Source organism: Daldinia vernicosa (assembly GCF_022497035.1).
Source record: "Daldinia vernicosa strain CBS 139.73 unplaced genomic scaffold F5Y00scaffold_20, whole genome shotgun sequence".
NCBI lineage: Eukaryota > Fungi > Ascomycota > Sordariomycetes > Xylariales > Hypoxylaceae > Daldinia > Daldinia vernicosa.
In genome coordinates, this window is record NW_025953936.1 from 516,601 (window position 1) to 538,520 (window position 21,920).

Consider the following 21,920-nt stretch of genomic DNA (forward strand, 5'->3'; position numbering starts at 1 on the left):
AAATGGAGATCCTACAATAAATTTAGAAAATAAAGTCAACACTAATATAGGTCTCCCGCTGTCAGCTTGAGCACCCCTGCATGATCCGAGTTAGGTCATGATCACAACTTATATATGACCATACGGACCTATTGACTATTCACAGATCGCAGCAATATACAAAGTGATTAGCTTTTATTAAGATGCTCCCTAAGAGACATTCACGGTCGTACTGTTTAATTATGTGCAGAACCGAAAGGCAAGAAAGTGTACGTACGGACTTAATGACAATTAAAGGGACCTTGATTCAGAAGAGTTACTCGAAAACCATTCGTTAAAAACACCTATCGAATAGTATAGCATAGCTAGGTACATTAATGCGCATACGATTCATGGTTAATACGAGCATCCCCCCCCTTTTTTCTCTGCCTGCCAGTAGGAAAAGGTAAAAGCACTACCCTTCATCTTGTCAACCTCTACAGGTATGGCATCCTTGGCAATTAGTTACATGAAGTTCCTGTTACATGAAGTTCCTCCTTTCTGCAATAAAGCAAACAATATCCTCCCTTTTAACCCTGTCTCCTGGTCAGTTGATGACCATCGCCTCAGGAGGACTACTCGACTCCTAGGCCGGGTTCCTATTCCCACCATCCTTGCCATACCGCCTTACTCTCGACTCTCCTCCTCGTCGTGCTCGTGTTCGTCGGCCGTGGGAAGGCTGGGGGCAGCAACGGACGGCTTCTTCAGCGCCTGGAAGGCGCGGCGCAGCGAGCCGGAGAAACTGCTCGCGGATCGGAGAGTTACGGAGGTGGTCGAGTCGGACTGCTGCGAATTCGTCTTTCGCACTTGTTTCTCCATCTTCTGGCTGGCCTTAGCCTTGGCCTTCTCCTCCTTCTTCTGGGCGCGCTCCTTCTCGCGCTCCTGGCGCTTCATGCGCTTCTCCTCGTCTCGACGCTTCTGTTCTTCCGGATCCACGGCCGAGTATAGGAATGGGCCTGGAGTAGGTCTCATGACGAACTGGTCTTCTCCATCGATCCACATGGGGTTCACGGAGAAGCCGCTTCCCTGCTGGCTGCGGTGTTGTGATCCCTGTCGCGACTGGTGGCTCGTGGTTGAGCTGAGGACCGAGGGCACACGAGGCGCAGGCTCCGGGACGATGGGTACGGGTGCAGGCACGGGTGCAGGCACGGGTGCGGGCGCGGGCATGGGTGCGGGCGCGGGCATGAGTGCGGGCGCGTGATGCGCTTGGGGGGTGTAGGAGGTATGATGCGCATGCTCATGGACCGCGACATTGGGAACGCTCGGTGCATCGTGAAAGAGACCTTGATGAGGATTATAACCTTGATGAGGATTATAGTAGAAGGGATCATCCTGCGGGCCTGCAGGCTGGCCAACCTGCTGGCCAACCTGCTCTTCGCGCTCGATAGCTTGCGAAAGTTCTTCAAAGATTCGGTCCTCAGCCGTAGTATTGTGCGCGTGAAGCTCGGCACTGCTCTAGAACGCAGAGATTCCAGGCGCGCGCAATATAACCTGGTGACGAATGAAGGTGCGAATTCCGGCTTCGGTTCGCAGAGGTTGTTGGTACAGACTATGCTGCAATGCTGCTAAAGCAGTAGGTCGACTGATTCTACCGGTGTAATCATTGGCTTGGAACTCAGCCATCTCATCGCGGATGATGGCTCGGATATTCTCGCTGCCCAAGGCTCGAGAAGGGGTGCTCGCAGCAATGACTGATGATGGGTGAATCTGGTCGGTACCTCGACGGGCATGGCGAGATCGCTGAGGTTCAGCCACCGGAGCTTTGGGGGGCTCATCAGAGTCGGATTCTTCTTCGGGATCCTCCACTCGATGAAGAGTTCGATGAAGACTTCTCTGGAATCGCTCGACCAGAGGGGTGTTCGGATGCATTTCTGGCGAGTAGCGTCCAGCAAGTCGCTGGAGTTCCGAGGTGGCGTCCATTACGCTTTGAGGAGTTGCTGTGAATGGCAAAGGTTAACAAGTGATCTGTTGAATACAAAGAAGTAGAGAGGCCTTACAATGGGTTCGCGAGATGGTTTGTGCGCCCTGGCTTGTTTCTCGATGGGCGAGAGGAGATTCTGTAAATAGGTTCTGTAAGCCCATGGCACAAAATGGAGAAAGAGAAAGATTTTGGGGAGCTTGAAAGAAATTATTTTCATACCAGAAGAAATTTGCGGAGCAGAACCGCCCAAACCAGTCTCGTTCTCTTGCCCCTCCTCGATGTTCGAGAGCTCGGCGCTGCGGTCTGTTCACGGTCAGGTCGTTGTCACGATCTATGCTCAGAAAAGAAACTTACTGCAGCTTTCAGAGCCCTGGGGGTCTGCTGTCTCAGACTTCTCCGAAATAGAGGCTTCTTGCCCTAGGTCTGCCATCTCCTGGTTGGTCACCGCGAGTGACTTAGGGCCGTCTTCGTTATTCGTAACAGGGCCGGCTATACCCAGCAATTCAAGCTCAGCCTGTGTGCTAAGTGAGTAGGCTGAAGACGAAGACTCGAATACTGAATCATTATCATCATCAAGGAGAGGGAATCGCACATTAGCCGCCGTCAAAGGCTCTCTAGGCACCTCGTCCTCCATCGTTATGCCAGTTGTCGTTACTTCGCGTGCAAAAATACCACCTCCGGCTAGTCCTTCTGATAGTCTACGCAAGTTCGTAGTAGACTTGCTTCTAGGCAACGCAGCCTGTTCAGGTTGGGGTGGTTTGGCTCCCTTGAGATTTTGTGCTCTGAGGTGATGTCGAGGCGGAGGTGATGGTGGTGGAAAGTTAGGTGGTGGGAAGGGTGGTTCCTTTTGAAGTAGGGTTGCTAGACGCAAAGGGACGTGACCTGGATCCGTTTTAAATTTATGCTTAGAATGGACGGTGGGATCAGAACCGCCGATGTGCGAGCGGTCGTCGACGTGCGGGCTGTCGTCGACATGCGGGTTGCCGGCGTCTTGCGGGTTGCCGGCGACTTGCTGGCGGTCGGCGATGTGCTGCTGGTCGGCGATGTGCTGCTGGTTGCCGACAGATGTATGATTGTCAAATCTTCCGTCACCAGCAAAACGTCTACGATCTGCAATGGGCCTAGGGTTGGCGACGTTCGTTGAGGCACCAAGATATCCAGGGCCGACAAGAGCTTGAAATTCAGCAACATAGTCTTTTGCTTTGGGATCACTAGAGCTTGACGTTCCCTGTTCTTTACGTCCTTTGGTTGATACATCTACATCATCTACTGAACCAGCTAAGTTTCACCAAAAATCGTTAGCCATACATCTTCAGTTGAGTTCAGATGACAGATGACCTTCACAGACCTAAGAAAAGTCTTGAAAGAACCATTAATTAGACAACGTACCTTGAAGACTTTCCCCATTGTTCCTGGGAGGATTAATATCCCCCTTTCTCACCCTTGTCGCTTCTGTGTAGTTAGTAGAACTACTAATGCTTGAAAGCTTAGAAGGCTTTGGACGCTCCTCCCCTAAACTTTCTACAGTCTCGCCAAAAGCTGCCCTATTGGGCAAGGCAGCAAACTTCACACTTCGGGCCGGAGGAAGCTTTGAAGACGTCGTAGATGATGGCTCACGAATAGAAGATGAATGAGTAGTCTCCTTTGGACCCTCTTCTGATTCCATGGGAGATTTAAGAGGTGATTGACTAAAGAGGTTTGTCTTTAGAAATAATGCATCCTCTGGGGACATGTACGCGTCAATCAAGCTTTCCACTGACCTTCTTAGGGGAGAGATCGCGAGATCATTGTCTGTAATCTCCTCTGCCAACCCAGACAGCGAGCTTGCGGGTGGATTACCACGCCTCTGGGCGCCACGAAGTCCCCTTGTTGGTATAGGGGAGGGTATGCTTGACGCCTGGGCTGGAGTTTTGTCAGGCGGCGGATATAGAACGTATTTGTGGCGTCTTTCAGACATGATTGCTGTTGCGACGCGACGCGACGCGACTACGAGTGAAGTGGTATCTTAAATGTTTTGTTAGTATTTCTCAATAGCAATAACGGAATTAGATTTTGGTGGACTTGCTTTGTAAGATTTTCAGACGAAGATGAATAATAGAATAAAATACCGACTGAGGCCAGGTATTAAATCACCACAAGAGGATGATTTGTATAATAATAGTTTAGGTACCTAAACTTTCATCAAGATATAACGGTCAGAAAGGGCAAAACTTGTTGCGGTTATCGGGTCGAGATGCACAAGACGTGTGTTAAAATCAGGTAGTTTTGATTTTAACAGGATTGAACCCGCGGGGACTGCAAGAAACGTCGTTGAATAAAAAAAAAAAGAAGTTGTGCGGAAAGGATGCTATGCACAACGAGGTCGGCGTGGGGAGAATCTGAAATGGCAAGCCTGTGAACTGCCGGACACTTGAGAGTCACTGACTTTTTCCGTTGTCAAGTGCCAAAACATGCACTAAAATTCTAATCAACAAACAAGATCTAAAAGTTGGAATTTTGGATATTTAAACCGATGGTTAGGTACGTAGTTATTTCTTGAAGCAATTCAGCAGATATTAGACAGGTCACGGTGCAATACGATAACGCTAGTTATACAGGCGGTTTGGATATGCCTTAAAAACATGTCCTCGGTTTATTCCTAGGGTTTAAATTGGCAAAATAATTTTCACATTGGTACATCATCGTGACTGAATTTATTGACAAAAGAGGGTTGTTCTCTTTGTTCATTTCTATGTTAAGATTCCCTGATATAAGTTTGCAAGTCTTCATCAAGTCTTGAGGCTCTTGATGATTAGGAGGATTAGATACAAAGGTACGTACTTGATTATGTACCTAGGTACATAAATGTACGTAAGGTAAGCACGGCCGACCACCAAACGTCATATAAAAAAACAGGGGTACAACCCGGCTGTTTGGGTAGAGCTGCGCCACTACCGAGAAATCTTAGAAGGCCTCCGATAAGTGTGGCTCTCACAAGGAAGCGACGCGCAATTTCCCGGACTCTCCTTAGCGACTTCTTCCCGTTTTTATCTCTTATCACTCTTCACTTCAATTCTCGGAAATACGGCAAAGCTAGCAGTTACAATAGCTCTTTTCATGACCAAACAATTGCATTTATGATGCTGCCGGGACTAGCGAGCCGGATTACCCCTTTTAGGAGGTCAGCATGTAAGCGCCTCAATGCTACCTCGACACGCGCTGGGTTGGTTTGGCCCCCACAACAACGATCGTTCTCCACAACAATGACTATGAGGTACCAGATTGGTCCGGAGCCAGAAGCAAGACAGTCATTATTCTCTAAAATGGGCGAGGCCGCAGCTACTACATTTGCTTCTGTTGTAGTTCTAGGCCTTGGCTTTGCCGGCGCTGGTTACGCTTATCATCAATTGTATAAGTGGTTACAGCTCCAAAAGATTCACAACGCGTTTGAGCCAGGGGCTGAACCAATTCTGGCATTGGCAGGGAAAAATGTACCAGCACCACCTAATTGGGTTATCCGAGAAGAGCAGACTAGAATAGACGATATTGTTTCGGCGAACGAGACGGGCCATTATTATCTGTTGATGGGGGATAAAGGATGCGGGAAGAGCAGCATGCTGATCGAAGCTATGAGAAAAGTAGATGGAGATGGTTGCGCCATGCTCGAAGCATCTAACAGCGTCGAAGTCTTCCGTATAAGGCTGGGCAAGGCAATCGACTACGAGTATCACGAGGATTACATCGGAGGTTACTTCAGCGAACGTGGTCCTAGAGAATCCACAGCGTTGCTCGACATAGAGAGGGCGATGAATAAGTTGGAGAAAGTGGCGCTGATACATCGGGCGAAGAAGAACAAGCCCCTAATACTCATCATTAATCAAACCCATCTAATTCGAGACGACAACGAAGGCAAAGATTTATTAGAACTACTTCAGCACCGGGCAGAGGCCTGGTGTGCTTCGAACCTAGTGTCGGTCGTCTTCACAACAGATGATTATTGGGTCTACGAGCGACTAAAAAGACGTGCCACGGAGCGAATGGTGGTTATGACAATCAACGATCTGCCGAAACCCCAAGCAGTAATGGCACTACAGAGATACCGACACCGTTACTTCGCGGAAGATGTGGATGTATCTATCCTTGAGGAGATCTACGATAAAGTTGGGGGCCGGCTTTCCTTTCTAAATCGCGTAGCTAAGTCACGCGATATGCTTACTACGTGTGATTGCATTAAGGAGATCGAAAAGACATGGTTTCTGAATTCTTGCGCCATACTTGGATCCGAAATGGATGATGACGTAATGGATCAACAAAAATTCGCGGTAAGTTTTTTTCTCTTTTATTGGTAGTTAACGGAATATTTTCCGGGTAGTCTAAGATGACGGGCATGGTAGTCACGTGGGCACATATGCATGTGTTAGCTTCCGCCTTGAAGTCCGCTTATAAGACCCCCTATATCCCAAGGACTCACTAACATCTGCCACAGTCAGCCTCTATGGTACTCGCGTTAGCCCTTGTTGACAGAGAAGAGGATATGGAACAAACCTATGATCCGGAGACAGGACATATTCTCCCGTATTTTCCAATGCATAAGGCCCAAGAAATCATGACTCGAGCGGATTTCATCCGAGAGCTTGACCGATTAAATATATTTACTATAGACAGCGAAGCTCACGTACGTGCTAGCTCCGTGCCCATGCAACGCGCGTTCAAGGAAATATGCAGCCAACCTGGATTTCGACAATTCCTCCAAGATACTCTAGATCGTATCGCAGCTATTGAGAGTTTAGGCCGTACAAGGGAATTGGTTGCAAAAGACCTAGTCCAAGGCGGGAAGTACCGTATTTCGAAGCCTATCAGCCTAGACGGCAGGGTCGAAATTCGATTAGAACAAGACAAGAAAGACTAAGGATTGGAAAAATTCCAATGTGGTTATTCAACTACCATGGTACGCAACCGTCAGCTGCAAGGCCAGCTTTTCTTTTCTTTTGTTGATTAAAAAGGGGATAGAGTTTGTATCAGTACTGTACCATATTACGCGCTAATGTCTGTATATATTTCGTCTGTATATACGTCTTGTCTGTAATTTGCAATTCAGTTCGCATCTATATTGATGCCCAGAATCTCAGAGACAGTCACACGGTTTTATAATCCATAGTTCGCAATTAGATAGATATTTTACCTTTCAACATAAGAGTTGATTACTGCGTTATGATAAATCATGTGGTACATAAAATTAATCTTAGGTAAACACAAATAGAACTTATCTCAGAAGATCTTTGTCCAAGAGTTTTGTCGCACCGAAATGTTTTTAGTCCATTGATATATAATTAGAAGTCAAGAAAGAATTCACATTGGTATTGTATGGTTATAGTCATGGAAATAAGTAACGCATTTATCTGGGGGAGATATACGGGTAAACGGGCATAGAGAAACTATGAGACGGAAGGATACTTGGTCCGAAACTCGTACTTGTCTTTAGACTTTAGAAGCTATTTTTAGACTTGGACTGTCTAGACTATCCAACTACCTAATGTAGGGTTAGTTGGTGTCGGATCGCATGTCGTCTTGATGATGTGTTTATGCTACATTCTTTGACTAAGGATGTGGGCGATACACCGGATTTATATGTAGATGCTACGAGGCAAGGAAAATGTTGGAGTCGTTCTACGTGTTCGATTATTATCATGGTGCCAGATAGCTTAAATTTCAACAGTGAGCTTGTAATATCCGATAGCTTGACTGCATAGTCAATAACGCAGGTGTAAAAAGGGGTAAAGGGGTCTTCCAAGTTAGGCGGTTAATCGCGTATATATGCATATGCACGTATAATATAAATCTAAGTACGCTAATGCGTTAAAGAAGGATACTTCCCAATATGGAAGTCATTGGAACCTTCCTAGGTTCCGGTTGCATGACACGGCCACAACGCCACGCCGCCACACCCCTCTTTGCTATTTAGCTTTAGCGTGCCAAGAAGGTTGTGGTTACCTGGTTACCTGGGCAGCTGGGCAAAGGCCAAAGTGGGATTGCTTTATTATGACGCACCATTTCTGCTTTCTCCCACCATACACCAAAACGTAAAAAAAAAACAAGATCTGGGCGTTAACCGCGCCGCGACGAACTCCCCGTTTGTACCAAATTTGGGCTTGTTCTTCAATCGCTTTATGAGAAGTCATTCTCTTCCTGAAAAATTTAATTTTCTATCAGGTGAGATCCCTCCTCTGGACATAAAGGGACAACATGTTTGTCCTTAAAAATGGTGAGTGATATCCCTCGTCACTAAGCTGCCAGCCAGCCTTACTGAAAATATGTCTTGGCTGCAAACCCCGATGATTATTATGGGTTCCTTTGTTTCTGTGATGTAAATGTGTGGCATGTGCCATGTGACTAACATTGTTATATAATAGTTGGCAAGCTTATCTTCGGCACCGGCAGCCAAGAATCCATGATCGAGCTGCCTCAAGGTCAACTCTACCTAGTTCGACCTCTATCGCCCAAAGGATACTCTGAGCTGATTTTCAAGGACGCTACCGCTAGGATTCGTCGTACTGGCCAAGATTTCCAGTACCAACTGGTCGTACAAAGAGTTTACGAAGAGGGCGAAGCTGAGCTAGCAGACGACGAAGGCGAAGACGAAGAGCTTAACGCACTAGCCGCCGAGCGTGACGAGAAGACCTTTTTACTCGACGAGGCTCTCCACTTCCGTTTTGAGGCTAGAGAAGGATCGGAGAAAGTTCTCGCTTGGAAGGACTTAAGCGGAGACGTTGGTGACGTTTACGAATTCGTCTGCGATCCTTCGACTAAATCTGCCCAAGTTGAGGCATTCGAGCGCATCGCAAGACAGTGTCAGTACGAGCGCAAGTACCGAAAACCTCACTCTACTGCGTCTACGGCCGACCTCGAACAATTTGTTTTTGAAGAGCAGCCCATTCCTCAGGCTAGTCCTATCCATAGCCCAACGCTCGCAAGATCAATCGACTCCTCCGACGCCATGTTCCAACTAAAGAGCGAAGCTAACGCCGGTACCAAGCGAGGTAGTATACCATCCGCAGCTTCTGTACTTGCGGAGCCTGAGCCTGAGACCTACGAAGAAAGAGAAGTTGAGACACAGCATGCTAAGCAGGCAGGGCCCCCGCAGCCCCCAGTCCAACCCGAACCACTGGAGATATTTGCGATGGAAATCGGAGAGCTGCACTTCTTCGATTTCCCTTCCGGCGCATTTGTCCTTCAGGATTCGTCCGTCACAGCTCAAGTGTCGGATATTGGTAACTGGAACTACTGGCTGCATATTGCTAGTGCGGATCGCCAGTGGATTGGTATTCCGGTCGTTGCTGATATCAACCCGGTGTTTAACTTTGAGTTTCTATCTTTCATCTTCAACCAATTTACCGAGGATGGCTCTGCTTATTCCTGGCTATTGAGATTCAAGGATAACAAGACCCTTGAAAGATTCCAGGATGGTCTAATGAGAGCACTCTGGGAGCAGCTGAACGAAGTCAAGTGGAACAAGGTCAAGGAGCAGGATCGTCAGTATGTCTTAGATGCTTTCGAGGACCTAAATATGGAGGATGCGCCGATAGAAGAAGAGGAAGAAGAACTCGAAGCCGAAGAACCTGAAGAGGATGATGCGCCACAGAGCGAACATTATGATAGCGAAGAGGAACAAGACGATGTCGAGACTCAGCCTAAGGACCCTCATACGAATTCCGCTTTGGCAGTTGGGTACAAGCACGATCGTTCCTTCGTCGTCAGAGGTCCTAGAATTGGCGTATTCAAGCATACTCCTAAAAATCACTTGGAATTCACAACCAATATCTCTAAGGTCGAGACTCCACAGGGCAAATCCTTCGTTCCCAAGAAAGTCATGTTACACAATGAGGATCGCAACCTAATCCTACAGAACGACACAGATCCCAACAAACTTTATCGCATGGATCTCGAGTACGGAAAGGTCGTTGATGAATGGAAGGTTCATGACGACATTCCCGTTGTCACATTTGCGCCGGAAAACAAATTTGCGCAGATGACCCACGAACCTACTTTCCTTGGTATTTCTCGCAACGCCTTATTCCGAGTTGACCCTCGTCTGTCCGGAAACAAGCTGGTCGACTCTCAGCTCAAGCAATACGTGTCAAAGAACGATTTCTCTGCGGTATCTACCACGGAAAAAGGATACGTAGCCGTCGCCTCCAACAAGGGTGACATCCGACTTTTTGATCGCCTCGGTATTAACGCGAAGACTGTAATCCCGGCCCTGGGCGAGCCTATAATCGGCCTCGATGTGTCTGCAGACGGTCGTTGGGTACTTGCAACCTGCCGTACGTATCTACTACTCATCGACGCGTTGCAAAAGTCTGGCAAGAATGAGGGTAAACTTGGCTTTGAGAAGCCATTTGCCGCGGATGCTAAACCTCAACCTCGTCGTCTGGCATTGAATCCTGAGCATGTGGCTCAATTCCATCACGAAACTGGAAAGGGGGTCTCATTCACTCCTGCTCGGTTCAACACAAGCAAGACAAACGGCGAGACATCCATTATCACCGCAACTGGCCCATACATTGTCGACTGGAATCTTGAAAAGGTCCTTCGTGGCTCAAAGGCACCATACATCATCAAACGTTACGAGGACACTGTCAAGGCCGATGACTTCAAGTTCGGCACCGACCAGAACGTTATTGTTACCTTACCAAATTGGGTAAACATGGTTGGCAAGCAGCATCTCAAGAAGCCTACGAGGGAGAGTATTGCTGGCGATTTCCAACGACTGGGCACACCGAGTCGAAGTTCGGGACGCGTCGGCACACGGGCGAGCGGTCGCTACAAGCTCGGTAAAGATGATGTGGTTAACTCACCTTACTGAGTTTGTGCTTCCGAGCAAATGCCAAATGGATGATTTCGCAATTGAGTTATTTGTTATTCCCAGGTTATACTCGTGTTGAGGGCAAGATCGCACTTTTCCTACAATACATACCCCAGTGGCGTTCGGGAGGAGACGGAAACTGGTGTTTATCCACTCACCTGAGGCGAGCCATTTTTGCTTAAGGTGATACCTGGTTCTCATCACACGATATTAGTGATTTCACCTTAGTTAGGTAGGTAGGTGCCTCTTAGGTACCTAGTTAGTAATTTACTCTATCGATATTCCGTTCACATTTTGTAGCTTGGTGAAAACTTGGGTTATGTACGAGCCGCACCGCATGATTTGACTACAACGTTAGGGGTGGTAGGATGGTCTACCCGTATGCCCGAATGAATTGTGCCATTATCACCATTTCCTTTAACATAACAGATATCTACCTACTGCCATCCTTTCCTATAGTGCTGCACTTAGGAACCACTCCTATTAGCCTTTGCCTACCCTCTTTGCCTTGATAGAAGTACTCCATCTACCCCGTTTCCAAAAGAAAAAAGAAAAAAAAAAGTTTCGGAAACGTGCGGCACGGCTCATATTCCTTTATCTTCGCTAGATTGTTGCACGCATGGCCCGTAGAGCGTGGGATTTGCTGGCTAAGGAAGTATAAGATAGTATGTGGTTTATGTAGCTAGGAGTCTCGCTCGGCGAATTACTTATATGAAAGCTGCTGCACGATGTCATCATACTTACGATAACAACGATAAACGACGTAGGTAGCATTAAATGACTTATGAGTGGTGGCGATGGAGCTTCTATATACATGGAAAAGGGGGGGGGGGATAAAGGGCTTGTATCTGTGTGTGATATGTAGTAGACTTCTGAGACAGCTTGGCGATGCTGCACATAATTCAAATTTATTACTACGTTCCGAAATGAAGCTACCATGTTAACAGATAATCAGCAGTAGGTGACAAAGTTACGAAGTAGTATTCGGACCAGGATTTGGTGGTACGGTCGTGATTGATATGATTATTTCTGTGCCTTGGATTTTCCCTAATACCGTAAAAGATCGGGCAACTTGCATTCAGCCAAAAACCATATGTAAGCTACGTCGCAACCATACGACGTTGACGATCATACTGCGTAGCTTAAACAGGTCCGCGGCGTTATGATAGCTCACTAGAGCTTTTTTCTTTTTTGGAGACTAATATCGTGAAATGTGGTACCAAATGTGGTGAACCTCTCACCTGTCTCTTCCCCTTTTATTGTGTTGCCCACTTTGTCTCCGAGTTGGAGATAGGCAATACGTAGGACCCAATACACCGGTCTACTTCGTCATTCGTCATTATGGTACTATCACATGTATCTAGATGTCTCCATGTAACTGTCCCCATCGAGACGTCCCGCGCCGCCTCTGACCCGGTTCGACCGAGTCCCTATTTTGGATGCGTTCATTCATAAGACCACGTTTTCGGGTGAATAACAGGTTACGGATCTTGGAAGATCCCAATGTCGTGGCCATAAGCTTAAGTCTAGGGATGCCCAGACGTAGCACTGGTTATATAGGTCCCTGCCCGATTCTAGAGTAAGAAAATATTTGCAGGTCGATCCTGTGCGCGTCCGTTGGTGACGTGGTGTTTATGGCGTAGCCCATTCCTTAACACTTCTTTTCTCCTTTATTTTAGAAAAATCCTTTTCCCCCGTAGAGCAGTAATCTAGTCATGATGAAGTCGCTTCCCTTCTTTCCCGTGGCGGCGCTGTTGCTCACGGCGCAGATGATCCTCCCGGCCAATGGTATTCCCAATTGTCCATACCCGGGTCCGGCCTTCCCAAAACCAACAGCACTTGCCTCTTCCGATAGAATTAAAACAGCGATCGCAAACCTGACGGCAACCTTTGACGCTCGGGGCATGGACCCGAGCACGAACCCAAATGGCACGTCGTGGTCGATTCAAGTCTTCTCTGCGTCCGACTCAGATGAAGACGAGCCCGTATGGAGTCATTACCATACAGCAACAGATTTGCTGGCAGCTGATACCCCCGGTGTGAAAAGCATCGACGGGAATACCGTGTTCCGACTTGGTAGTGTCACAAAAATTTTCACAATTCTAACGTTCCTAATCGAGGCTGGAGACACATATTGGAACACGCCCGTGACACAATGGGTCCCAGAGCTTGAGTTGCTCGCCGGAAAGGCGCAATACGACCCTATTATGAATGTTGATTGGGATAGCATCACGCTGCAAGACCTGGCAAGCCATATAGCGGGCATCGTAAGAGATTGTGAGTGCTTTTCATCCTTCTTACAATGATCTAGAAGTTAGTGGGATAAGAAGCTAGGTAACAGGGGAAAAGAAATGACAGAATAGGAATAGAAAAGGATTACCAAGCTGAGACTGTGAAATCAACTTGTTAGATGCCATCGAAGGGGAATTGACTCAAGAGCATGACCAAACCGTCCTGCAATCCCAGGGATTCCCACCAGCGCCCAGGAACGAAACACCAGTGTGTGGGGAGGCTATAAGGTGTAATCGTGCTCGTAAGTTAATATCCATAAAAATTCCCAGACGCACCTCCATAGACTAGAAAAAAGAATAGGGAGCAAAGAAGAAAAAAGAGTTGGAGGAAAGTAGCAGAAAGGCATATAAATATCTAACAAAATTTTCCAGAATTTTTCTCCGGATTAGCCGCCGTCCCTCCATCTTTCTCGCCATCATGGACGGCAGGATATTCGAATGCGGGATATCAAATATTATCTTACGCTCTCGAAGCCATCACTAAGAAGCGGTACGCAGAGATGTTGCAGGCTGACATTATCGACAAGCTCGAACTCAAGAACACCTTCTACCAAAAGCCCGACGACAAGCTCGGTGTCATCCCCCAGGGTCAAGAGGATAATTGGTCGTTTAGTATCGGCGAGGCAAGCCCGTATGTTTCTCCCAGTTCTATTCCCATGCTCTTTGTTGATGATACTAATGCCAAAGCGAAGCACTGGGAACATGTATTCCTCGGTAGGCGACCTGTCGCGTCTCGGTCGGGCTATCTTTCGACATACGCTCTTACCGCCGGCGCAAACGCGGCGGTGGCTCAAGCCTACGGCGCTCACATCTGACATACACGAAGGGATTAGTTCACCATGGGGTATCCGGCGTATCCCGCTAAACGACGGCAGCCGAGTAGTCGATGCGTACAGCAAAGCCGGTAGTATCAACGTGTACATGTCGCTTCTGGTGCTACTTCCCGATTACGACGTCGGCATCACAGCGCTGTTGGCCGGCGGCTGGCCTGGAAACTCCAACTGGGACATCGCGGACGCGATCGGTGCGATACTCCTCCCCGCACTAGAGGAGACAGCGCGTGAACAGGCAGATGCTTCGTATGCGGGAACATATACAGCAGATGATGGCCTAAACAGCAGTTTGGTGCTAAGCACAGACCCGTCGCGCCCGGGCCTCGGAATCGAACAGTGGATCAGCAATGGCACGGACATGGTCCCGATCGCGATACGGTACACGCTGAATTACAACGTGACGGGGCCTGCTATTCGGCTCTACCCGACGGGAATAGAGACGCAACCTCAGGGAGAACAAGGGACCAGGAAGATAGCGTTTAAAGCTGTGATTGAGAACCTCGACATCAAGGACCATAGCGGCGACATGTTTTCGACGAATTGCGGAACGTGGGTTGGCCAGACGACGGCCGTGTATGCGGACATGCCGCTAGACCAGTTTGTGTTTACGGTTTCGCGTGATGGGAAGGCGGTTGGTGTTTTGCCGTTAGCATTGAGGACGATGTTGAATAAGAATGAATGAATAGAAATCTATAAAGGTCTAAGGTTATTCGTAATAGTTATGTTTTCTAGAAGATCTAGATCTACTTCGTCAAGAAAGACCTAAGCATATTGCTACAAATGTATCTTCAAGAAAAAGGGATAGGGAAGGATAAGTATACGATATTGAATATATGGCTGCTAGTATATTGATAGCTTCCAGAGTTCCCGTTCCTCTATTTCCTATCTTGTGCTAAAATGTATCTTCAAAGTAAAGGCTGTTAGTCGAGTTGGCGAATGGAATCATTTGGGTGTTTATTATCTTCAGCATTGCTGCCTCGTTAGGCCTGTACTGGTTATTGAGAGTGCCCAAAAAGTTGAAGAGGACGAAGTTGTAAGAGGTAGCAATTCCGCGAATTCGGTCATCATTTCTTAAATTTAACCTCTAATGTCTCCACTCTTTCTCACGATACACAACATTATAAGGTACCTAGGTACCTAATCTAACGATTTAATATCAATGTCTTCTTCGAAACGCTTCACAAAGGCTTGCTCATATAGTTTTCATACATGTAATATGTTAAGTTATAAATTTAGAATTGTAAATAATTACCATCATTCAGGCAGCATGACGACTTTATCAACTTTTTAAAATAGTACTATGCACATTTCTACGAACCGGTGTGTCCCAAGGCTCCGTTGCCGAATATCTACCAACCCCCTAAACTCCGTCCCAGACCTTGTCTTAATCATATGCTTTCCGTTTTCTTCATCACCTTATCTCATCGTCATCATCTATAGATTCAACCTCAAGCAAATATGTCCGCTTCAATAATGTGGACTTAGGTGACGATGACGATTAATGGCATTAATAGGCCACCGAGTAGGCATTACCCCATACCTACACTATCCACAGAAGCTGTTTCCAGTCAATTGATAATCGACCTGACCAACGCTCCCCCTTTATTTCAGTAAACCAAAAGCGCCACCTGATGGAGCGGCTGCACTAGTAGCAGCCTTGACACTCTCAAATACTCCCGACAATGCACGGCCAACATCGCTGGTCAGCATCGGCTTCGCGTCTGGGCGAGCCTTACTATCAACCCCGTGGCTGTGGGCGCTACTAACTTTGGTTAACTCGTTAACAAAGCTTTGACCCCACCATGCTGAAGTATATTTGAAGACATATCTCTCCAACTTGCGGTAATTGGCTTCGCGCATCTCGGGAGACATGGTAACTGCGTCGTGGATGGCATTGGCAAGCTCCTCTGTGTTCCAGGGATTGACAATCAGGCTGCCGTTCAACGACTGGGCAGCGCCCGTAAATTCGGAAAGGATCATAACACCATGGCGGTTTTTCTGAGTCGCAATGTATTCGTACGACACAAGGTTCATCCCGTCCCGCGTAGAACTTACGAGGCAGACATCTGAAACCGCATACAGGGCGCACAGTTCGTCAAACTGGACGCTTTGGTGTAAGAAGTGGATGGGCATGAATTCGACCGTTCCAAACCGACCGTTGATCCTTCCTACTAGCTCATTGACGACCGCTCTAAGATTCTGATACTCTTCGACGTCTTGTCTTGAGGGCACGGCCACTTGTACAAGCACGATCTTGCCGATCCACTCTGGATGCTCTGTCAAGAATACCTCGAGAGCGTGTAGCTTCTGCGGAACGCCCTTGATGTAGTCAAGACGATCGACACCCACAATCAACTTTACACCCTCGAATTTGCGAGATAGTGCGGCGATCCGTTCCTGAACCTTTGGCTTTTTCAAGCCCTCGACGAATTTATCCGGATCTATTCCAATGGGAAACGCTCCGACCGTTACAAATTTTCCTCTATATTCGACGCCGTTCGGTGTAGTTGGAGCTTCTAGAATACGCGAGCAGGAGCTGAGGAAGTGGCGAGCATAGTCGTAGGTGTGGAAGCCTATCAGGTCGCACTGCAAAAGACCTTCGAGTAACGCTTCGCGAACAGGAAGAATACGGTAGATTTCGCTACTCGGGAATGGGGTGTGGAGGAAGAAGCCGATCTTTACGTCTTTTCGATCACCCAACTCGTTGCGCAACATTTCAGGTAAGAGCATGAGATGGTAGTCGTGTACCCAGATCAGATCGCCATCTTGAACGTCTTTCAGAACCGTCTTGGCAAATAGCCTGTTGACCTCCTTGTAAGCAGCCCAGGCGTTCTCGTCAAAGGTAATCTCGCCAGGATGGTAGTGGAACAGCGGCCAAAGGATCGAGTCTACAAGTCAAAGTCAGTATGAACTAAAAAAGTATTTCCATAAAATGGATTGGGCATACTTGAGAATCCATTATAATGCCTATCAGCAAGTTCGTCGTCGACGAATATGGGGTGCGCATTATATTGCTCCTTGAGCTGCTGCTTTACTGTAGGTATCTCGGCTTCAGGGACTTCCAGGCCAGGCCAACCGTACCATTGGAAGCTCGTCGTCTTGCTCAAACCGCTCAACCCAGTTACCAGACCTCCAGAGGACATAGAGAAGTCGTAGCTCCCCTCCTCTTTTCGTTTTATCGTAATTGGAAGGCGGTTAGATACTAGCAACAGCCGGCGGTCGCCGGTGGCGGAAGACTCGCTATCGGGCATAATTGTAGTTCTTAGTAGCGATACCAGCAAGCAAGAACCGTATTGGCGCGACCGTGCTTTAGAATATGAGGCGAGAGTGGGACACTTCAGGTGGGAAAAAGGAAAAGCTCGTAGTAGAAGAGCCTTATGTTTAGCCGCGGCAATGTAAATTCGATCTATGAAGGACCAAGTATAAAAGAAGAGGTGATGCAACACAAGATAGTGTCAGACCACGAGCAGCAAGAAGTAAGTGTGATTCGTTCAAAGACCCAGTGGTGTTTTATTGAATGCGTGATTGACTGACGGAGAGAAGGGAAAAAGGGAGGGGCCGCAGCGATACATGGAAGTTTCGTATGTGATTCGTTTTTAGGCGGGGATAGTTTTAGGTGTAGTATTATGTATGTATATGAGATATGTATTATATGTAATCATTTACATGTTATTTACATGTTCTGCATGTTCAAGCGCGCAATCTGGTTGGGTTAAAGCCTTAGTTTGATGCAATCGAGATGCAAGAGCAGCCCGAAATCCCTCAGAACCCAGCCCCGCCGAGAAGCCAGAGAAAGAGCCTGGCCCATCAACCCCACCAACCCACCTTCTTTACTTCTCCGTTTCTACTGTAGGGAGCTTTGGTCCGTTAATACTACGTCTTGGCCAACTACGTAATTTGAAGTCCTTTTTCAGCGGGGCACTGCGGAGTCTTCGGGTAAGGTATTAATGTATCAGTTGCTATCCAAGTGTCAGGCTGAAGTTAGTTGCCGCTAACTATGCTGTATTACGACACTATTAGATGCGCGCATCTCAAACATTGAAAAATCGTGAACATTCCAACTTTCTATATGGAACCAAAATACGACACCTACAAACATCTTTTTAAACCGCAACCAAAAGACAGCTAGTTATTCGTTTCATGCGAAAGGATCTATAACACATAACACATGATCACGTCTATCCAAACGCAGGGGATTTCTGTTTTATCAAACGTACCTAAATAAGTAGACTTAATGAAAACATCTCAACTACATGTACTATAGGCCCGATAGGTAAGATGGTGTATATAGATTCTTACACCTACCTACGTTACTACATGAGATACACAATCTACATAACCGCTGGCAGGGGGCTATATTTTGAACTGGATATTAAGCGCAAGGAGGTATGTGAGCGATAAGAATATTCAAAACCTTGCATGTGATTATTATATCTCAATTCTATCCAATGGTCCTTACATGCCCATTAGCTTATGTTGATACTCTCAAGATATTTCTAGAATTACATGTAGTTACATGTACAATTCTTACGTACTATTCCCACCAAACGCCAGCGCCAATTCAAGCGCCAATTCAAGCTTAGCTCCAGGTCCGTTTACACACTCACGATGCTTCTCGAAGCTACCATGCACCATTTTCTAACGAATCTGGGTCTATGTAAATTACCCGACGTACACGTACGTACTTACATGATGCACACCTTTGAATCCGTCAAATTCCAAGGTACCGGATATATATCCCTCTTTTTATGTAATTTACCTAATGTAATACGGCCTAGCCCGATCCCGTCATAGCTAAAGCCGACAGCTTTCCGTTCTAGCCCGTCTCCTGCCGTCCAACTTTAATACTTATTTCAACCAATCACATTCCGGGATTCAACCCAATCGAGTGAATTCGAACCCGGGATTTTTCGGGCCAAAACGTCCGTATTCTCGCAACGTCAATTTGTACTTTGGATTAAGTTTCTAAGCCTGTTTCTTTTCCTCGAAGACGTAACCAATTATCATAAGCGACATTTATTGTACTTCTCTACACTAAGTTGAGATGAAGGCTTGAGAGAACTACCTTATCCATCTCATTGATCGCCTTGTGCGTATTTTGCCTCCGTATGAGCCACCCGATATCCATGATAGTACACTTCAAACTCAAGAGTCGCACTCCCTAAAATCACCATCAAATTGAAGACGCAATCTCTCCATTTCCCCTTCTCAACAGGACTCTTATAACTCCCCGTATGAGACCATATAACACTCTCGGGAATCACGAAGCTTAATTCGCACAGCTTCTTAACGCCTATCGCCATCGAGATGAGCGTTCTGTCTAACTCGGATCATATGAGAAATCACTTACTATCATCCCTCCTAGTGGGCGCTTCTGGTTGGTCAGAGTAGAGTAAGACCTGCGAGAACTCGCGGACACCTGTGCTAGTCCAGCCGATGCCGTGTACTGCTTGTTGAATATCGATCGGCAGTATGTCATTCTCCCGCATCATTTCGCCCTGGAAGCTGTCAATAGTTGCCAGCACGAGCTGAGCTTTGGGTCGCCTACTCTCTTTAACAACCACCTCATCTGGTTATCCGCCGCATATTGGCCATTGCTAGGGTCAAGAATACGATCCCTCCAAAGATGTTTCTTTGGGTCAAAGTTCTCCATGATAGGGACCCCATAGCTGTATCTTGAGATGCGTGACACGATGGTCGATTCCATCTTTGGCGTCAACGGGGCATCAATGGCGCTATACTGCGGCAGGTCGTTTGCTGCAAGCGGCGGATGAGGCTTCCGTACTTGTTCCAATCCCCACATACACGCACCGCGGCATATAGCCGACCAACTACGCTCGTAAGTATAACTCATCCTCCACATCTTATAAGTTGGTTGAACTTACGCTCCGTCTACCTGGAGAACCCTAACCCCTTCCGAAGTATAGGCGTTTTCGAGGCGACTGTGAAGATACTTGCTCTCTCCGAATCCTCCAACCAGGAGGATGGCCTTTCGTTTTGTTAGTCATGTCTGGCCATGTCGTAGGAAGAGTTTAGGAGGTTATACCTTCACTTTAAGTCCCCGTCCTTGAACCTCCATCGTCTGGTTTTGAACAAGAGTATCTATCTGACCACAAATATGATCGAAGACAGTGCGTAACATGTTGCTATGTAAGGTATGAGCGCAAACAGGGGTATGGTAGGATTATATGGACTCACGCTTTAAGTGGCACATTATCATCTACAATACCTTCTTCCTCGTTATCTTCAACACCTCTTAGGTCTACCGAGTAATCCTTGTTATCGTCACCCATGAACGATCGTTTGATGCCGAACTCGAACTCCTTTAGCATCTTCTTCTTACTCACTTCTTTAATCTGCGAGTACTGCTTTTCCCCAATCAACGCGGCGATGTATTTGACGAATGCTAGATCGAGGAATACTGATCCGCACAGGTCACCTGGCAAGCGTATTAGTATGTAGGATTAGGTAAAAGGCCTTTACAAACGCACCATCCCCAATAGCGCATTCTTCCACTCTCAATGGGTGAATGCTGTTTACTTTGTAACTTATTAAATCCTTCGAAATCTGGTCAGAAATAAAATCTTGGGAGACTGGGCTACAAGCATACCACAGTCCCACCGCCAGCGTCACAGACTACGAACGAATCTCCAGGCTATTGGCATTAGCAATATATAAGACATGTTCTTAGAATTTATCGCAGACGCAAGCGGACAACTTACACGAAGCGTATCCTCTTCCGCCTTCCCCCTTAATGTTGCTAAAGCAGCCGCCTCGGGCTCGGTGACCATGGAGATATCGACAGGGAGGCCGGCAGCTCGCGCCGCTTTGACAGTTCTGTCCTTGGCTTTGTGGGACCACATTGCGGGTACTGTTAGTACAACCCGGAGGCGGAACGTGGTCTCCCAATTCTCGTCGTCGATCCTCTTGCGGATGTCTTCTTTTGTGTAGGCCCATAGAGCCCTCAAGTAGTCGGAAACCACCTCATCAGCGGTTTTATTCAACTTGGTAAGAAGAGCATTGCTCTGTTTCACATCCTCGATTGTCTTAGCATACTTGTGCTCGGGCTCAAGAAGTATCTTGATCCAACGAAAGCTATCTTCTCGCATCGTAACCTCGTATCCCCAGTTGCTAACTTGGCCATTTCGGTACGAGATGACTGATGGAACTTTTTCAGCATTAGCGTTAACAGCTTGTGGATTTGTCCAATCAGTAATAAGTCGTATCTTCTTCTGGCCCTCGTTTATAGCCCAGCAAACCCCCGAGTGTCTAAGCATTGTGTTGTTAATGAATCTCCCATTGCATAAATTCCGATATTATTAACTCACGTTGTTCCGAAGTCTATACCGACAACTATCTCTGGGCCAAGCAAGTCCATGGATGTGGCTGCTGTAGAAACACGAGAGCTAGAAGCAGTAGAACTTCCAAGAGAACTTCTATTCCGAAAACTCATTGTAGCTGAGGATCAAAAAAGAGGATACTAGGACTATGTGCCTGGTGAGGAAGACGGGAATGTTTCGAACTCAGTATTAAGCGAACTATATCAAATAACAACGAGTTCTCCGGAGGCCTATTTGGGGCATTCTAGGTTAGATCTACTCAAGCTTTGGTGGAAGACCCCAAGTAAATCTATCAAATAAACTAGCTAGGATCAGTCGAGGCATATGTTAGACAGTACGCGAAGGGTAGCCAGTCATCAATCCTCCAAAAGCAACACCTGCAGTTATGCGCCGCCGCTTCTAAAGCCGGTCTAACACCATGTTCTAGGGAATTTTGTAGCAGTATCAAGCCAAATTTAGAAATAATTCCGAGTTAGTGGGGAGTATCCGTGTAGAAAGTAACGAGGTGAATCTAGTCGACGCCACCATATAATAAGGAGGCTTGTTACTCCAACAAAGCATCCTAGCTCTCATAGGTCTGGATCACACAACCTAGGTCCTAGATCCTAGGACGCCTATCTGGAGTATCATAATGCTCCCCAATAAGAGAAAAGTGCAACTTTAGGTAGGCCAATA

The 21,920-nt window shown here is 47.0% G+C and overlaps 6 protein-coding genes across 6 annotated transcripts; 3 read left to right on the forward strand and 3 right to left on the reverse strand.

The window, feature by feature from the left end:
* Positions 1–407: 407 nt before the first annotated feature.
* F5Y00DRAFT_235832 (uncharacterized protein) lies at positions 408–932 on the reverse strand. The gene has a single exon (XM_048007629.1). It carries the CDS (start codon positions 910–912, stop codon positions 646–648), a length of 267 nt encoding a protein of 88 aa, XP_047865435.1. The 5' UTR covers positions 913–932; the 3' UTR covers positions 408–645.
* Positions 933–4,866: 3,934 nt separating this feature from the next.
* F5Y00DRAFT_235835 (uncharacterized protein) lies at positions 4,867–7,112 on the forward strand. Its single transcript, XM_048007630.1, has 2 exons — positions 4,867–6,240; positions 6,405–7,112. The coding sequence occupies exons 1-2, from the start codon at positions 5,056–5,058 to the stop codon at positions 6,825–6,827; spliced, it is 1,608 nt and encodes a 535-aa protein (XP_047865436.1). The 5' UTR covers positions 4,867–5,055; the 3' UTR covers positions 6,828–7,112.
* Positions 7,113–7,935: 823 nt separating this feature from the next.
* F5Y00DRAFT_235836 (VID27-domain-containing protein) lies at positions 7,936–11,067 on the forward strand. The gene is made up of 2 exons (XM_048007631.1): positions 7,936–8,180; positions 8,329–11,067. The coding sequence occupies exons 1-2, from the start codon at positions 8,162–8,164 to the stop codon at positions 10,779–10,781; spliced, it is 2,472 nt and encodes an 823-aa protein (XP_047865437.1). The 5' UTR covers positions 7,936–8,161; the 3' UTR covers positions 10,782–11,067.
* A 1,432-nt stretch (positions 11,068–12,499) lies between these two features.
* On the forward strand, positions 12,500–14,587 carry F5Y00DRAFT_252899 (beta-lactamase/transpeptidase-like protein; the record flags this gene model as incomplete). Its single annotated transcript, XM_048009980.1, has 4 exons — positions 12,500–13,058; positions 13,248–13,280; positions 13,445–13,703; positions 13,765–14,587. 4 exons carry the CDS (start codon positions 12,500–12,502, stop codon positions 14,585–14,587), a joined length of 1,674 nt encoding a protein of 557 aa, XP_047865438.1.
* Positions 14,588–15,443: 856 nt separating this feature from the next.
* F5Y00DRAFT_67736 (glycosyltransferase family 20 protein) lies at positions 15,444–17,361 on the reverse strand. Its single transcript, XM_048013999.1, has 2 exons — positions 16,853–17,361; positions 15,444–16,793 (listed from the first exon to the last, which is right to left on the reverse strand). The coding sequence occupies exons 1-2, from the start codon at positions 17,154–17,156 to the stop codon at positions 15,508–15,510; spliced, it is 1,590 nt and encodes a 529-aa protein (XP_047865439.1). The 5' UTR covers positions 17,157–17,361; the 3' UTR covers positions 15,444–15,507.
* A 1,619-nt stretch (positions 17,362–18,980) lies between these two features.
* F5Y00DRAFT_252901 (uncharacterized protein) lies at positions 18,981–21,283 on the reverse strand (the record flags this gene model as incomplete). Its single annotated transcript, XM_048009981.1, has 10 exons — positions 18,981–19,198; positions 19,256–19,403; positions 19,454–19,736; positions 19,791–19,894; positions 19,952–20,051; positions 20,104–20,344; positions 20,397–20,463; positions 20,516–20,560; positions 20,628–21,174; positions 21,234–21,283. 10 exons carry the CDS (start codon positions 21,281–21,283, stop codon positions 18,981–18,983), a joined length of 1,803 nt encoding a protein of 600 aa, XP_047865440.1.
* Positions 21,284–21,920: the final 637 nt, after the last annotated feature.

Bases quoted from the DNA above. Each gene is read 5' to 3' on its own strand.
- F5Y00DRAFT_235832 (XM_048007629.1), bottom strand. From the start codon at position 912: ATGAAGCGCCAGGAGCGCGAGAAGGAGCGCGCCCAGAAGAAGGAGGAG.
- F5Y00DRAFT_235835 (XM_048007630.1), top strand. From the start codon at position 5,056: ATGATGCTGCCGGGACTAGCGAGCCGGATTACCCCTTTTAGGAGGTCA. The intron at 6,241-6,404 runs GTAAGTTTTTTT...CATCTGCCACAG, and splicing joins TGGATCAACAAAAATTCGCG to TCAGCCTCTATGGTACTCGC.
- F5Y00DRAFT_67736 (XM_048013999.1), bottom strand. From the start codon at position 17,156: ATGCCCGATAGCGAGTCTTCCGCCACCGGCGACCGCCGGCTGTTGCTA. The intron at 16,794-16,852 runs GTATGCCCAATC...TTTGACTTGTAG, and splicing joins GCATTATAATGGATTCTCAA to ACTCGATCCTTTGGCCGCTG.